We start from the raw sequence: 16,253 nt of genomic DNA, 5'->3' as shown, positions 1-16,253 counted from the left end.
ATTAAAATTGAAAAAAAAAAAGAACTTGTAAACACTCAGATTCCACTGGTGACATGACCCTCTTATTGCATAGGGGAAACAGAAATATAATTGTGTACCCAAAGACCTTCACAGCAGTATTTATGAAGAAAGTTATGCCAGTAGAACCATTCCTTCTCTAAGTACCAAGTTCTTTTGTACTCCATAGTATTCACAGTTCTTATTTTAGTTATGTTGTCAGGATTAAATATAATAATTAAAATTACATTTTTTCCCCTTAAAAATATTTATTTATTTACTTACTTACTTACTTGACAGAGACAGTGAGAGAGATAGAGGAGACATATAAGATTTAAAATTGGAGAAGCTCATACAAGTTTTAAGTTAATAGCATGGAGACTGGCTTGAGGTTACTAAAGCTGCTATTGTTAAAGATATTATCATGATTTAGGATGCCTCAATTGCTTTACATTGGAACAATGGAAGGAAGCCTGTGGAAAGACTGAATGGTGGAAACACAAACTCTCTTGGAAGGAGATGACTAACCTGCTCTTCAAGGCCAATTTATTCCTTCCTTAAATTAACAACATGGCTGTGTCTTGCACACCTGGTGTTGGTCTTAGAAGCATAAAATGTACATGCAGTGGGTCATGAAGTGCACATGGTTCTGGGAGCTACTGCCAAGATGTGGCATATGAGGCAGGCCAAATGGCCCTGATGGAGAGGCCACCGAAGCCACTGGATGATGGATTGTGGTTTGCGTGGAGATCCAAAGATGTTTTGGATAAACAAGAACTATGCAAGAGCTACCATGGAGTGCTGTTGGCTTGGGATGGAAGTTTTCCCTGGCTACTCAGCCCAGCTGGAAGGTTGGAACTGGAAAATCCAGAGACTCATCACTGGTCACTGGTTATGGATATTGGACTTGAATTGCAGATGTTTGATATTTGCCTAATGGTTATTGATTTTTGCATTGTTCCAGTTCTCCTTGTTATGCCTTATAGCTATGGAAGCATTTACTGTGTGCCATTATATGTTGGAAGTATGCAACTTACTTTGATTTTAAAGAATTCACAGTTAAGAAATAGTCTTAAATCTCACATGAGATTTGGGACTTTGGAACAATCTTAAGTTGGTAAAGACTACGGGGACCTTGAAGCTGGACTGAATGCAGTTTTCAGTGTGAGATGGTGATGAGTCTATTAGGGACCAGGGGTGGAGTGTGTTAGTTTGAATGCATGTCTCTCAGTAGACTCAGATGTTCTATTAAAGCTTGTAACTTGGATTTCCAGCTGCCTGGCTGGAGGAGGTGTCACTCTGGGTGGATCCTAGGGTCAAGCCCTAAGATGTTACTGGAGTTGGATCCGAATTCCAGCCTAAGGTAACAAGACGATCTCCGGAGGTCCTGCTACTGCAGATTCATGCGTGCTTGCTTGCTTGTGGTGGTGGCTGGTTTTTGTGTGTTGTCTTTTTTTTTTTTTTTTTCTTTTTAAATCCCTGCTTGGATCTGTGAAAGGGAGCCAGTCACTTCCACCATTATGGAAGTGGAAGCGCCTCTATATCTGTAAGCCTGAGATTAGTACTGTTCCTCCTATAAACTGTGTCTGTTTGGAAGTTCATCCCAGCAGCATGAAGTTGTCTACAACAGGTATACATACAGTAACCCCTGGTATGTCCTGCTGCATTTCCTGGTATGAATTTTTAGCAGTCAGAGAGCCCTTCCCTAACTGGAACCAATGGGACTCACCAAGATCAAGAAGAAGGCAAGAAGCTGGAGAGAGGGCTTAGTGGTTAAGGTGCTTGCCTGCAAAACCTCAGGACCCACATAGGCCAGATGCACATGGCGGTGGCACATGCCTCTGGAATTCATTTGCAGTGGCTAAAGGCCCTGTTGTGCCCATTCTTTCTCTATCTGCCTGTTTCACTCACTGAGTTTCAAATAATTAAATTTAAAAAATTAACCAAAAAAAAAAAAAAGAAGAAGAAGAAGGTGAGGATGCCTGGGATAATGGAGATGTTGGGGCAGGTACAACTGACAAGAACCCCAGATTCAGGGAGGGTCTTTGATACCCTAGTTACCTGCTAACACCCCCAAGTGCCTCGGTTGGAGGAGCAACATTTTAGTTTTGGGCAAAATCCACGTAACATCAAATTCAGCATCTGTTCTGGAGTAATAGGACCATTGACATGCCAGGCAGCCACTGCCATCTCCAAACGTCCCCAACCATTTTGGTTTGGATCTGGTATGTCCCACACGGGCTCATGTATTTAACACTTGGTTCCTAGCTGGGGGTACTGTTTAGGTTGTAGGACCTTTGGGACATCATGGCCTCCTTGGCACAAGTGTTTCAATGAGGATGAGCCTTGAAGATTATATCTGTCTCTGGTTTTGGTCCAAAGTTTTCTGCTTCCTTCTTGGTCAACTACCATATTGTAAGACACTACCAGAGTCTGGCCACTGTGGACAGAAAGTCATTCCTGCCATGATGGGCTGTGTCCTCTATACTGAGAGCACAATAAATTTCTCTTTCCGTAAATTATTTCTGTCAGGTATTTTATCAGAGTGCCAGAAAGTAGCCAAAAGAGTAATAGGGATTCCAGTGTTTGGTGAAGTCTTTCTGTCTGTCTGTCTGGTGGTGCTGGGGATAGAACTTGGAACCTCACACATGATGGACAAGTGTGTGCCAATGAGCTGCACTGCCAGCCATGGACTGGATTTTTAAAAACTGTTTTGTTTTACAGGTTTTTGGATGAAAATCTACTGAGGCTTCTAGAGAAAGACACATAAGAGTACAGCCTTGCCTGGAAAGTGGCCTCCCCAGTGGAGATCTCATGGCCAAAGGGGCACAGCTGGAGACCTGGCAGAGGGAGGCCCAGGAAGGTGAGGAGAGGGCAAAGATTCCTGGAATAATCCTGGCCTGGGCTGGGCTGAGAGAGAGGGATGTCCCTGGGATAGAGGGACATCAGGCAGGCTAAGGGGCAGGTTTTCGGGGAGGGGGGTGGGAAGTGGGCCTGATGAACACTGCCTGGTCAGCAGGGGGTCAGTGAGAGGGTGGGAAGGGCTGTGGGAAGAGGCACAGGGCTGAGGACACAAGAGGGTGACTGTCGAAAGCCCCCCTCTTCCAAACCACAGGGCAGACGCAGAAATATGAGAAGCATGTGCGGCACGGAGCGAGCAGCAGTCCTCATCCTCTGGTCCATCGACCCCCTGGACAGACTTCAGATAAATTACACAGCTGCCCACAGGCTCTGTGGTGGGAAGCTTGTTTTTCTTCTTTCCGACCAAAGCAGGTTTGCTGACAGATTAGGGAGCAGGGGGGCTGGTTGAGGGGGAGGTCACCCAGGAACACAGAGCTGTGGGAAGCACGGCATCGCCCTAATGAGGCACCGCCGTTCCTGGCCAGGCCCAGGAGGAGCCCCCGCCGCTGGCCTGAGCTGCAGAGAGGGAGTTCCCATCTGCTTCCCAGGAATACCTCCCCACAAGGGCAGAGTTACCATCCCATTGCATACCCGAGGCAGAAGGGCAGTGGTTTTCAGGGCCCTGGGCTCCTTCCTGCCCACCTCCGGTTCAGGGTCATTTCCTCCTAGTAACTGGCCCATACCATGAAATTCTCTGTTTTCACCGTGTTTGGCCACACAGCTCCAGGGTAGCAGGAACATTCACAGGGTCTGTCACTGCCACCTTGTGGGTTGTTTGACACCCCACCCCTTTTTTTGAGACAAGGTCCTATTATATAGCCCTGGCTGGCCTGCAACACTATGTAGACCAGGCTCTATTCTTGACTTTTCAGGGATCTGGCATAAAGTCAGTGCTCAGTGAATGTGTATAATAATGCCACCCGCAGTGGGCAAAGGAGTGTGAGGCCGTCAGCCCAGGACAGCTGGACTCTGCTGGCCTCAGAGGTGGGGGTGGGAGCAAAGCTATGGCTGTGCAGGAGCGGAGCCCTGGCTCCTCGGGGGGCCTTCACTGGCAGATGTGGCCGCTTGTGGGCCAGGCTCCCACACAGAGGTCTATTTTCTTTTTTCCTCTTTTGTTATTCATTTATTTTTTATTGAAAACTGCCATAATTGTAGACAATAACCTATGGTAATTTCCTCCCTCTCCCCACTTTCCCCTTTGAAACTCCACTCTCCATCATATCCCCTACCCCTCTCAATCAGTCTCTCTTTTATTTTGATGTCAAGATCTTTTCCTCCTATTATGACGGTCTTGTGTAGGTAGTGTCAGGCACTGTGAGGTCATGGATGTCCAGGCCATTTTCTTGTGTCTGGAGAAGCACATTGTAAGGAGTCCTACCCTTCCTTTGGCTCTTACATTCTTTCTGACACCTCTTCCACAATGGACCCTGAGCCTTGGAAGATGTGATAGAGATATTTCAGGGCTGAGAATTCCACAGGGATCTATTTCTGTGGCAGAGAAATAAAATCTCAGGTATGACTTTAAGCAAACACACCTTTCCTGAGGGGGGACAGTGAGGCTCATCATGGTGGCTGGCTTACTGTCATTGTCTTGTGCCATTAAAATTTATTTTCATAATATTTTATTTATTTATTTATTTATTTTAAGGTAGGGTTTCACTGTAGCTCAGGCTGTCCTGGAATTTACTATGTAGTCTCAGGGTGGCCTTGAACTCACGGGGATTCTCCTACCTCTGCCTCCTGAGTGCTGGGATTAAAGATGTGTGCCACCACACCCAGCCTTTATTTATTTATTTATTTGAGAGACAGAGGAAGAGGTAGATAGAGAATAGGCACACCAGGGCCTCCAGACACTGCAAATGAACTCCAGATGCATGCGCCCCTTGTGCACCTGGCTTACATGAGTCCAGGGGAATGGAACCAGGGTCCTTAGGCTTCTCAGGCGAACGCCTTAATCGCTCAGCCATCTGTTCCCATGTTTGTGAGTGTGTGCCACAGTGTGTGTAGAGGTCACAAGATGACCTGCCTTCCATCTTGTTTTGGAGGCAGGGTCTCCTCCTTTTTCTCATTGCTCATGGAGTGTCTGGCTTGACATGGGTGTTGAGGATTGGCACTCGGGTCATCAGGCTGGCACAGCACGAGCTTACTACTGAGCCGTCTCCCGTCCCTTGTTGCCCACTCCTTAGCTGGAGCTTGTGTGGAGGTTTGGCCTGGGGAGTTCTTGGTTCACTCAGTGTCTGCTGCTCTCTGTGGTGTGCAGGTAGGGAGGGCGGACACTGGAGACACTCTCTGTCTTTGGGGATCCCCCTAACACACAACAGAAGGCAGCCCTGCCCTGGGGGTCAGCAGTGTTGTCCTGTCCCAACCTCTGCTGTCACAGGGCAGCCCAGTACACTGGCACGATCACTCGTGTTTGCCCCTGCTCCTGGTGACAGCGTTGTCCCAGATGAACTGAGTGGCTCTTCATGATACTCCCTTTTCTCTTTCTCTCAGCTGGGGGTGGAAGAAGTGGGAGACATCCAGGAACTGGGCCAAGCAATGTTCCTGTGCAGGCCTGCAGCAGCTCCTGAGGACTTTCTTGTCCTGACAGGAGTCCAGTCTGCTGGCCCGCTGCTCGGCATTCCATTGCCAACCCCCAGCCCTCTTGGTGTGTGTCTCAATTCCAATTCAAATATGTATCGCAGGGCTGGAATACTTTCTGGTGTGTGTTGGGGGGGGGCAGGAGGAGAGTCCAGGGACAAATGGCCAAGCTGGAAGAGGAGGCGGTGCCCTTGGGAACAAAGAGGTTGCGGGCCAGTGGGATGGCAGAAGGACCCAAATCCCATGAGGTGGAGGGTGGGATGCTTAAAAGGGGTGGTCCAAGCCTTGCCTGCTGCAGATGGTAGATTCCTCATGTCCAGGGTTCCAGGGCCCTGAGCTGCCTCAGAAGTCCCACAGGTTTCCAGACCTTCCCTCCTGGGAAGGGCTAAGATTCCTCAGCCGGGGATTTTGGGTCTGATTTACACCTGCAGTCTCCATGGACGACCAGCCCAAGGAAGGAGTCCAGAGCCCCGGAGAGGGCCCTGCCCACAGGGAAGCTCGGACATTGGCATTGGCAAGGAGGCGAAGGCTAGGGTTAGGGTGCGCGGACCCGAGTTGGCCAGCCGTGCTCTGCACCTCTCCGAGGCTAGGGCGGGAGCAGACGCTGCCTACGTGCCCCTAGATCCGGGTGGCTTCTTTCTACTCCCGGACCACCTGCCCATACACCTGCACCCCCATCCCCCCCCTCTCTCTTTCTGATCTTAGAAGCGACCGAGCTGCCACAGGCCCATCCCATGAACTCTGCCTGGGTCCAGCCCTAGGCTACAGAGCAGACCCTGAAGCCTGGCAGTGGCTGGCAGAGTCAGGGAGGTGCAGTGGGAGGTGCCGAGGGGAGAAATCCCTCTGTAACTTCGTCCCCAGCCTCCAGGCCCCGCCCCTCCCCTCCGGCCCCTCCCATTCTCTCCTGATGCCCTCGGGCGCCTGCTGGGGCACTGCGTTTTTGGGCAGTGCCCCGCCTGCGTCCGGCTCTCGAGGCCTGAGGCCATCACCCCATTCTAAACCAGACTTTCTTTTCTTTCTTATGGAGTGGGGGCGGGAGAGGAAGGGGTTTTGAAGTAGGGTCTCACTCTAGCCCAGGCTGACCTGGAATTCACTATGTAGTCTCACGGTGGTGTCGAACTCACGGCGATCCTCCTTCTACCTGTGCCCCCCCCCCCCCCGAGTTCTGGGATTAAAGGAGTGCGCGACCACGCCCAGGCTGAACCAGGCCTTCTGTGCCAATGTAGGGGGGTCTCCCAGGCCCCCCGCAGGCCCGAGCCGGACCGGAACGCAGACAGCACTCGGAGGCGGTGGGCACTGGCGTCCAGGACCTTTATTGGCCAAGGGGCCGGCGCCCGCGTCGCCTGGGCTAGAAGAAGTTGGCCACCCTGCGCAGCGACTGCACGCGGGCGCTGGGGGCCTCCCAGTCGGAGGAGCTGCGGAAGTCGCCCCTCTCCACCACGTACATGCGGCCGCGGTAGTTGGGCTCCTCGTAAAGGACCCACCTGCAGGCCAGGGAAGGGCGGGTCACGGGGCGCCACGCGGACGACGCCACGCGGGTGCCCGGGCTCCCGTGGGAGACCTCCCAGCCCGGGACCCCTCTCCGGAGAGCTGCGGTGGCCTATGGTCGGCTCGGGGCTGAGTTTTGGATGGTGGATGGGATAAAAGGTGGGAGAAAGAGTGCCCAGTGTCCACGGCCCATGACAAGGGCAGGGGCGATTTCGGATGTATCCTGCACTCGTCCCCCACCCAAAGGACAGCTTACTTGCACAGAGAGAACACAGGGTGCCTGGCCAGACTGACTGGGACTGTTCCAGCTACCCATTCACTCAGCCAGCACAGCCCAGCCCAGTTCCTAAGCTTGTGGTCCCACCGTGTGTTAGGAGCAGGACACCTTGCCCCCGCTGGGCCTGGCCTCCAGCAGACGTGGGCTGTGGGCACTGCCTTGTGGACGAGTCGCTAGAGCCATGGGAGCCTGAGAGGGAACCCATCCCACCCCACAGCGGTGAGTTCTTGCACTGCTGTCAGCTGCCTCAAGAGCAGACACAAACCCCTTGGAGGTCGAGCTGGGTGTAGGTCCCTGGCCTGTAACGTCCAGTGGGCTAGGGTGCTGCAGGGCTGCGGGTGAAGAGCGCTCTAAGACCCAAGGCATCTGGAGGGTACCATGGGAGGAAAGTGGTCTCTGCCTGGCCTGGAGCCCGGACAGTCTGAGGAAGAGAGCTCCCCTCTCCATTCCTGAGACAAGTGTGCAGCTTGAGGAGGGGTCTCAGAGAAAAGTACCACGTGTGGGGGTTAACGGGGTGGCTCAGTGGGTCAAGTGCTTGCCACACAGGCATGAAGGCCAGAATTTCAATTCCAGTAAGCAGGTACGAGGTGTGCACCTGTGACCCTGGTACAGAGGAAGCAGTCACGGGGAACCCCTGGGGTCTAGGTTCAGCTGAAGACCCCATCTCAAAGAATACAGCACCCACATATGAACACAGACACACACACACAACACACATGCACCCTGCCAAAAATGGGCCTATGTGGTCCTCCCCACTGTGGGGGAACAGGGTTAGAAGCTAAGCTAGGGTAGCAGAAACAGAAGATGGTACCAGAGAACTGGCTCACACTGGTCAAGGGATGGCTCCACACCTCAACACACATATTTTCTTATCTTTGTTTGTTTGTTTGTTTTTTGAGGTAGGGTCTCACTGTTGTAGCTCAGGCTGACCTGGAATTCACAATGTCGTCTCAGGTGGCCTCGAACTCATGGCAATCCTTCTACCTCTGCCTCCTGAGCACTAGGATTAAAGGTGTGCGCCACCACACCCAACAACACACACATTTCCATTCTCATATTCTCTTTCTCTGTCTCTCTCTCTCCACAAGAGAATACAGCTTTTCTATGAGCCACAGAGAGGCTGCTGATCTCAGAAGTACCTGGGGGCTACGGTATCGACCACCCCAGGGCTGCACACACAACTCTACTCTCTGGGGCTCTTGGGGCCCAGTCTACCAGACTCTTGACTTTCTCTTTTCAGGGAGCCCCTCACTTGGCCTTAACACCCAAACAGTTTTTGCTCATTGACCCAAAAGGCATTGCTGTTGAAGGGGCTTCCTCTGAATCTGTGAATCCTCTAGCCCAGGGCTCTGCTTACAGATGAGCACAGGAAACGAAGCCAGACCACCCAAGGCCACACCGCCACTGGCTCTTTCCTCTATCCCTGCCTGGGCAGGTCCCTCCCTTTCCTGTCCTGACCTCACACCTGAGGCCTGACACAGTCTGCCAGTAAGAAGGGAAAGAAGGAAGGAGGGAGGGAGAAAGGAAAGGAGAGAAATAGAGAGAGAGAGTGAGGGAGGAGGAGGGGTGAGGGAACAGGGAATTCCTTAGTGCAGACCAAGGTCCTTGCAGCCACAACTGGGACCTCCGAGCGAATGAGCCAATCTCCCCCATCCCATCCTCCGGGATTCTCGTGGACATGCCCCAATGAAAGAGGCAGAGACCTGGCTGGGCAGCACAGGAGATCCTTCAGCACCCACCCAGCTGTGCCTGCCGAGAGGAGGGGCTCACTCTGTTAGGGTGCTGGGGTGAGGGAATGTGGGTAGAAATGTTTGTGCCCTTCCCTTGTGTGTCCTTTGGGACACACACAGAAGGGACAGGTCACATGGACCCCAGGGGGAATGCTCTTGGCCGGTGGGACATAGAAAAGAGGCCCTACCTCACTGTCTCCCAGGCCCCAGTAAGGCCTCCAGGGGACCCAGGCTGTCGCCATCTGAGCAGCTGCTCCCTAGCTGGGGCTTACAGCATTTAAGGGTTCAGGTCACAGGAGGCAGGAAGAGCGTACCCTGGGGCCAAAGACAGAGTCCACCATCGTGGCCTCTGATGAGCCAGAAAAGTGAAAATTAATGTTCCCCCGCCTTTCTACTCAGACAGAGCCTACATCTGCCTCTCCCATGTTTCTCTACAAGACCCATCAGGGGGGCGGGGGGGAGGTGGTTATAACTTCTTGGCTTGCAAGACACCTTCCATGCAAAATCATGCCTTTGGCTCCATGAGGCGCCATTTCGCTGGCACACTTCCCAGGGCAAGTAAACCCTTCCTACCCCTGGGCTCTCATATGTCCTTCTCAGCTTGAATTCCAGGTCAGCCAGGGTGTCATGTCCCAGCTTGTCCTGGCCCATGATGTCTACAGCTTTGGGCGGCCCTTATCTTCCTCACTTCCCCCACCCCTCAGGAAGGGACCTCATCCTGAGCCTGGGGAATGAATGTTCGAGGCCGGTGTCCCCTTGGCTGCTTCCTTAAGGAGCCAAGAGCCTGCACCAACCCCCCAGGTCAGGGGGGCAGGAGCCCAGGGGGACTGTTCCCATGGGGAGGGGAGAAGGTATCCAGCTGGTGGGGAGCAGGGCCTCTCCTGTGGGGAGGGCTGCCAGCTAACCTGGAGTCTGGGTTTGCTCCTCTGTAAAATGGTGCCAACTGCAGGGGAAGATGGGACGGGATGGTCCAAAGGGTGGTCTGGGGGGAGGGGAGGGTTTGCACAAGCTGATTGCGCGTGTGGGAGGGCATCTGAGTGGAAGGCACTCTGTGGGCTGTGCTCATGCGTGAGCACAGGCAGCCCGGGGCAAGCAGAGGGTTCTGGGAGCTGTTTCTGAGCAGCAGAGACAAGCCCCTAGACACTTTGCACCCGCTTCCCCAGCGGGAGGCCAGGGTGGCCTGTTTGCCCACTAGACAGAGGGGACCAGGCCTGGGGTCCCTAGGCAGGTACCCCCTCTCAGAGCCGGTGAGGCCACTGTGCACCCGTGTATCCTATAAAGAGGGAGTACCACTTGGACAAGGAGCTTGCCTGGGCCCCAAAAAGCCAGATGTTCTATCATTTCCATCCCATGGCAGAGATGTCTGCATTTTCTTAATGGCTCCCTTTCCTGCTTCAGGCCTGGCACCCCAGAGGGGAGGTTTCAGGGGACCTCTGAGACCCAGTGTCCTTCCCCAAGTCCTTGCTGGGCTGGGAGGGAGCCGTCCACTGCTCGCTTGGATCAGGTGAGGGAGGGACAGAACCTGTGGGTTAGAGGCACGGCGCCCACCCACTGGGGTCTGATGTCCACCCACCCTGCTGGCCTGGTTAGGAGCCCCGACGTTACTCACGCTCCGTCCCCGTACACCTTGATGGCGTTGACACAGCTCTTGGTCCAGCCCCGGCTCTGCAGGAAGGGGCAGTCCTCTGTGAACTCCAAGCACTGGCCGGTGAAGTTGCAACCCTCAAAGATTTCCAGACGGAAATGCTCCCCATGCTCCAGACGCAGGCGGGTGCGGGAAGGAGAGGAGACATGCAGGGTCTCACTCACCTCGTCACCACAGCGAGGGAGCTTGTGGTGAATCGGAGCCCTGGGCAACCAGGAGTTCTTGGCTGGGCTGGACTGGTGGCTGGTGAATGACCCAAGCCCAACACCCACCCTGCTTTGTCTACATGACACTAGGTGGGGAATAAAGGATTCTATCTCTTTGAAAGCCTTCTGAGGCACTGACCTGGTCAATCTCCACTTAAAATGTATGTATGTGTATGTATGTGTGTATATATATATATATTTGAGAGAGAAAGAGAAAGGGGCGGAGAGAGAGAATAGGAGCCAACCATGGTGGTGCACGCCTTTAATCCTAGCACTGGGGAGGCAGAGGCAGGAGAATCGCCGTGAGTTTGAAGCCACCCTGAAACTACAGAGTGAAGTTCAGTTAGCCTGGGCTACAGTGAGATCCTACCTGGAAAAAGAAAGGAAGGAAGGAAGAAAGGAAGAAAAGAAAGAAGAAAGAACAGGAGTGCCATAGTCTCCAGCCACTGCAAATGAACTCCAAATGCATGTGCCACCTTGTACATTTGGCTTATGTGGGTACTGAGGAATTGAACCTGGGTCCTCAGGCTTCACAGGCAAGTGCCTTAACTACTAAGCCATTTCTCTTGCTCTTTTCCAAGAAAAAAAAATATTTATTTGAGAGAGAGAAATTCCACTTTTTTTTTTTTGAGGTAGGGTCTCACTCCAGCCCAGGCTGACCTGGAACTCACTATGTAGTCTCAGGGTGGCCTTGAACTCACTGCGATCCTCCTACCTCTGCCTCCTGAGTGCTGGAATTAAAGGCATGCACCACCATGTCTGGCTCAAGTCTACTTTTTATAACTAAGAAACCGAGGTCCAGTGAAGGCAAGACTGCCATAGGCCAACAGCCACTAGGGGACCAGGGTATGGGATCAATGGATCCCTCCAGGTGTTAATGGCTAGGGGTGCTTGCCCCATCTCTGACTTCTCCACCTTGGGGTGTAGTCCACAGGCCAGTCTTCAAATGATAATATTTTAGATCTGTGATAGAACCTTTTGTTAAAACATGATACCAAAAATTTAAAACAAGTAACAGATCTCATTTGCTGGTCTCTGCTGGGCTTGGTATCACCTCTCACTAACATCAGAGTGTGTGTGTGTGTGTGTGTGTGTGTGTGTGTGTGTGTGTGTGTATGTCTCTCTGTGTGGTTCCCCATGCCAGGTCCAAAGGGCAGAGGAAGCCTGCTTCCCTCTGGGTCTGCCTCACAGTTGGTGCCGGGGATGGCTCTTACTAGAACAACACTCAGAAGATGCCTGGTATATTTTTCTTTTCTTTTTTAAAAATATTTTTCATATAAATAGCATTATGCAAGATTCCAAGCCAGCCATTCTAGTTCTTCTCTCCAAATGCCTACAGCCTGCCAGAGATACTAAAAAAGCATTCTTTGAACTTGACATGGCAAAGCCCAGCGGATTTTGCAACTGGCTGATGTAAAAAGAAAGGGGACCCCAAACAGAGAGGTGCCTTCCTGACTTCTCAGGAAGGGTTCCTCAGAACCCTGACCAGGTACCCACAGAGGATGCTGTGGCAGACACTCTGACAAGAGCTGTTCACATGGGTCTCCAGAACTGGCTGTTCCCACCCAAGGACAGAATTCAGAGCAGGTCAGTTATAGTTGTGACTTGGGGAGCCCTCAATTCTCATATTCCTCCCTAGGAGCAAGCAGACATCAAGGGCCCTTCTCCATGAGTGAGCAACACCCGTAATTTGCTTCCTTACAGACACCAGGCCACACCTGTGGGATGCAGCCACCTTTGTGACTCCAACAGCTCTCCTGTCGGGTTTCACAGATGGGCTCTGATGCTTCAGTTTCTTTCCTTAGCTGTTCCAAGTTCAGAGCCCTGAAGGCCCAGAGAGCACTATAAGGTCTCTTGCATTGGTAGACAGACACCCATAATCAACCCAGCCTCACTTGGCTTTTGTTTGGTTTCTGGTATATGTGTGTAGCATGATAGCATGTGTGTCCATATGTGTGGGCATTTTTGTGCATGTGGAAGCAAGAGGTTGATGTCAAATGTCTTCTCCGGTTGCTCTCCATCTTATTTATTCTATTTTTTGACATATATATAATATATTATATAGATGATTGATATATATATTTTTGACAATCATATATATATGTATGTATGTATATATGAAATGTATCTTTTTCACATTCACCTCATTACCTTTTCTTGTCCTCATCCCACTCCCACTGAATCCCTTCTTCCCAACCTGCCTCCCTCCTACTTTGACATCCTCTTCCCGTCATCGCTGAGTTGAATTAGGGTTGCTTGCATAAGCATGGACGAGAGCCCAGTCACTGAGCCCAGGGCTCACGATCGACTCAGCTAGACTGACCGACCAGCAAGCCCCAGGGCTCCTCTGGTGCTCACCTCCCCAGCCCTGGAAGGACCCCTGCACCACTACGCCTGGCTTTCGTATGGGTGCTGGGCATCTAAACTAGCTCTTCACTCCTGCATGGCAAGCACTTTTCCCACGTGCTCACTGTGGAGAGGCCTGTGCTTCTGACTGTACGCCCAGGCCGGTTCCACGCCCCCCAGGGTGGAGTAGTCCACTCACCATGCCCACAGGCCGACAGGAACCCATGTGGTCATTGTGGCCGTTCCAGCGGAAGAAGTCTGGGTAATCACCATGCTCTAGGACGAACTGCTGCCCCTGGAAGTCCGGGTGGTCGAAGCAGACCCACGCTCCACTCTCCACACGGATAGAGTTCACTCGGTTCATAAAGCCTCGGTCCTGGAAGTTGTCGCAGTCCCCAAAGACCTCCAGCTTCCGCCCTGTGAAGTGCTTGCCCTCATAGAGAGTGATCTACAAGGGCCAAGTGAGGGCCCAGAGTCAGGGGCTTCTCTTAATTCGGGGTCCAATATTCTCAGTGGAACCCAAACTCCCAGCCTCACTCCTCACAGGAGGTGCCTGACACTGCTGATGGGGCAGAGACTGGCCACTGGTCAGCGGGCTGATGTCACACAGCTCTGTTTTCTGTAGAGCAGACACATGGCCCAATTATGGGGCTGAGGATTAGCCCTTTGTCTAGGTGCCTACTTGAAACAGGCTCTCTTCACACTTCCACTCCACTTGTGAGACTTAAGTTTACTGGCAGACATAACACCTACAACAATGTGGAAGTAAATCCTGTTAACGTGGAAGGAAATAGTTTTAAAAGAATAGGTGCTACCTACAACTCACCACCATAAACCAGCCTTTATTTTTCAGACACTCAGGTTCCTGGCAGCTGGCCTCTTAATTGGAAAGGCTGAATCAGGGGGAGCCACGCAGTAGATGATGGGTGTCCTCCTGAGAGGCCTGAGTATCACCCTGCCTCTTGTTTTTGAGACAGGGTCTCATGGATGCGAGAACGGCCTTGAATTTACTATGTAGCTAGTGATGGCCTTAAACTCCTCATGAATCCTATCTCTCCCTCCAGAATGCTAGGATTGCAGGCTTGCACTGTTGGGCATTGGATCCAGAACGTTTTGGATCCACATTCCCAGCCCCCGTGCTTCCCGTTGCTGATGCTCCTTTGGGTAACAGGCAGATGTCGGGACTGGAATTTGTATGAATCCAGGGTTCTGGTACTAGACATTGTCTTGAGCTAGATGGTACTGACAGGTTGTTCTTGTCCCCAAGCTAAATCGAGCAGGCCCAAGCCCTCACTCCCTCCCCAAACCCATTTCCTGCCATGGAACCTAAAATCCCAGCCACTCAATAACTCTTTGGGCTTCAAGAATTGTGGACTCAGAAGGACTCTGTCAAACTACAGTAATATCACCCAATAACTGTGGTCGTTTGGGTCTAGCTAATAGTTCTGCTTTTCCCAGGGGAGTGAGGGGCCCTCCCCTTCATGGACCTTTGGAGTTATGAGCTTTAGGGTAATGGATGCAGGACAGCCAGAGTACCATTGGTTTGGGGGCTGTTGCTTTCCTTCTGTCAGGCTGCCCTGAAGCCCCCTGGGTGACCAAGGGCTTCATGGGTCAGCTAGGACAAGGGCAGTAGAGGAGAGGTTGGGATAGCCACCTGGCTGTCCTTCCTGCACAAGGCAGATCTGGCCATGGTCTTGGGAGGCAAAGGCCACACTTAGAGAAGTCAGAAAGACTCACTCATCCCCCCCCCCCCCACTGTAAGGCCCATCAAGGATTTACCATAGCAAACTAGAGAAGACCAAACTTCCTGCTCCTGTCTTAGGGGCCACCTCCTAAAAGCGAATGGGGGTGGGGTGATCTTCTCCAGGTAAATCCCCAGCCAAATAAGACATCCCATTTAATTAAGAAAGAAGCTGGGTGCGGGGGCGCACGCCTTTAATTCCAGCAGAGGTAGGAGGATCTCAGTGAGTTCGAGGCCACCCTGAGACTACATAGTGAATTCCAGGTCAGCCTGGGCTAGAGTGAGACCCTACCTCGAAATTTTTTTTTTTAAAGAGATTGAGAGAGAACCTGGCCGGGCCTGGTAAACTCACACTTGTAATCCCAGCACTCCTCCAAAGCAGAGGTGGGAAGATTGCTTTGAGTACAGAGTCCCAGGTCAGCCCTGGCTAGAGTGAGCCCCTATCTAGAAAACAGTAACAACGAAGGGAAAAAGAAAAGAGATGAGGCCGATTTAGGGTTTGCATATCAGAAACAAGGGGTGTGGCGGGTCCCCAGGAGCGTCCGCACTCACCTTCCCCGAGCGCTGCGCCATGGTGCCTGCGCCCGCCGCCCCGGGGCCGCCTATGTACCCCGCCGCGCCTGCTGGCTCAGCGCCGCCTGGGACAAAAGATTTGCTGGGCCCGGCACCCGCGCGTTAGTGCGCTCGGGCGTGCTAAGCTCCGGAGGGGCCGCAGGCCGGCGCGGGACCCACCCGCCACCCCGTGCCCGGAGCGCAGACCCCCGCGGTTCCTTTCCTATGGCCCAGCCCCGCTAAGTCAGGACCCTGGCACCCCTGGGCCCCTCGCCTCTGCTCTCCTCCCCTCCAGCGCTGCGCTCAAGGCCTCTGACCTGTCGTGCCAAGTCCTTCCTGGTCCCACCTAGTTAACCAGCTCACACCAAGTGCCACCTTGTATCTCTAGATAAAGCATGGAGTCCACGCTTCCAGGGACAGCCCGTGACCTCCCCTTTGCCTGCAACCATGGTCGGTGACCCGCACTTGCTCCAACACCTCCCCTGTGACCTCTGCCTTTACCCCTGCTGTCCTTGAACCTTTGAAGATCCTGGGTATCACCTGCCTTGACCTGTTCTGCCCGCGTGGTAAGGGCTGGGCACACATTTCTGCACCCCTAGGTTTTGTGCCCGCATCCGAAGCGGACCGCCCTCGACTCCAAGGATCTGCTTGCAGACAAGCAGGCCCCCAGCCCCTGCTGAGGCGTGAGAATTTCCCAGGCCCAGAAGTAGGAACTTCAAGTTTGTTGACGGAGAGAGTGGGGTAAACACTGAGCCCACAAACTGCTGGGGAGATGAGACTTGCGGCGTAT

At 52.7% G+C, this 16,253-nt stretch overlaps 1 protein-coding gene and 1 long non-coding RNA gene across 2 annotated transcripts; one reads left to right on the top strand and one right to left on the bottom strand.

Annotated features, from left to right (window-relative positions):
* Positions 1 to 1,269: 1,269 nt before the first annotated feature.
* LOC123464120 lies at positions 1,270 to 4,081 on the top strand. The gene is made up of 3 exons (XR_006639369.1): positions 1,270 to 1,360; positions 2,722 to 2,860; positions 3,113 to 4,081. It is a non-coding gene; the product is annotated as an uncharacterized LOC123464120 (long non-coding RNA).
* Positions 4,082 to 6,826: 2,745 nt separating this feature from the next.
* On the bottom strand, positions 6,827 to 15,484 carry Crygn (crystallin gamma N). Its single transcript, XM_004669566.2, has 4 exons — positions 15,464 to 15,484; positions 13,370 to 13,618; positions 10,583 to 10,728; positions 6,827 to 6,962 (listed from the first exon to the last, which is right to left on the bottom strand). Exons 1-4 carry the CDS (start codon positions 15,482 to 15,484, stop codon positions 6,827 to 6,829), a joined length of 552 nt encoding a protein of 183 aa, XP_004669623.1.
* Between the last annotated feature and the right edge of the window lie 769 nt (positions 15,485 to 16,253).

Source organism: Jaculus jaculus, chromosome 10, assembly GCF_020740685.1.
Source record: "Jaculus jaculus isolate mJacJac1 chromosome 10, mJacJac1.mat.Y.cur, whole genome shotgun sequence".
NCBI lineage: Eukaryota > Metazoa > Chordata > Mammalia > Rodentia > Dipodidae > Jaculus > Jaculus jaculus.
Note: the sequence above shows the minus strand (reverse complement) of the source record. Positions and strands in the feature narration are given on the sequence as shown.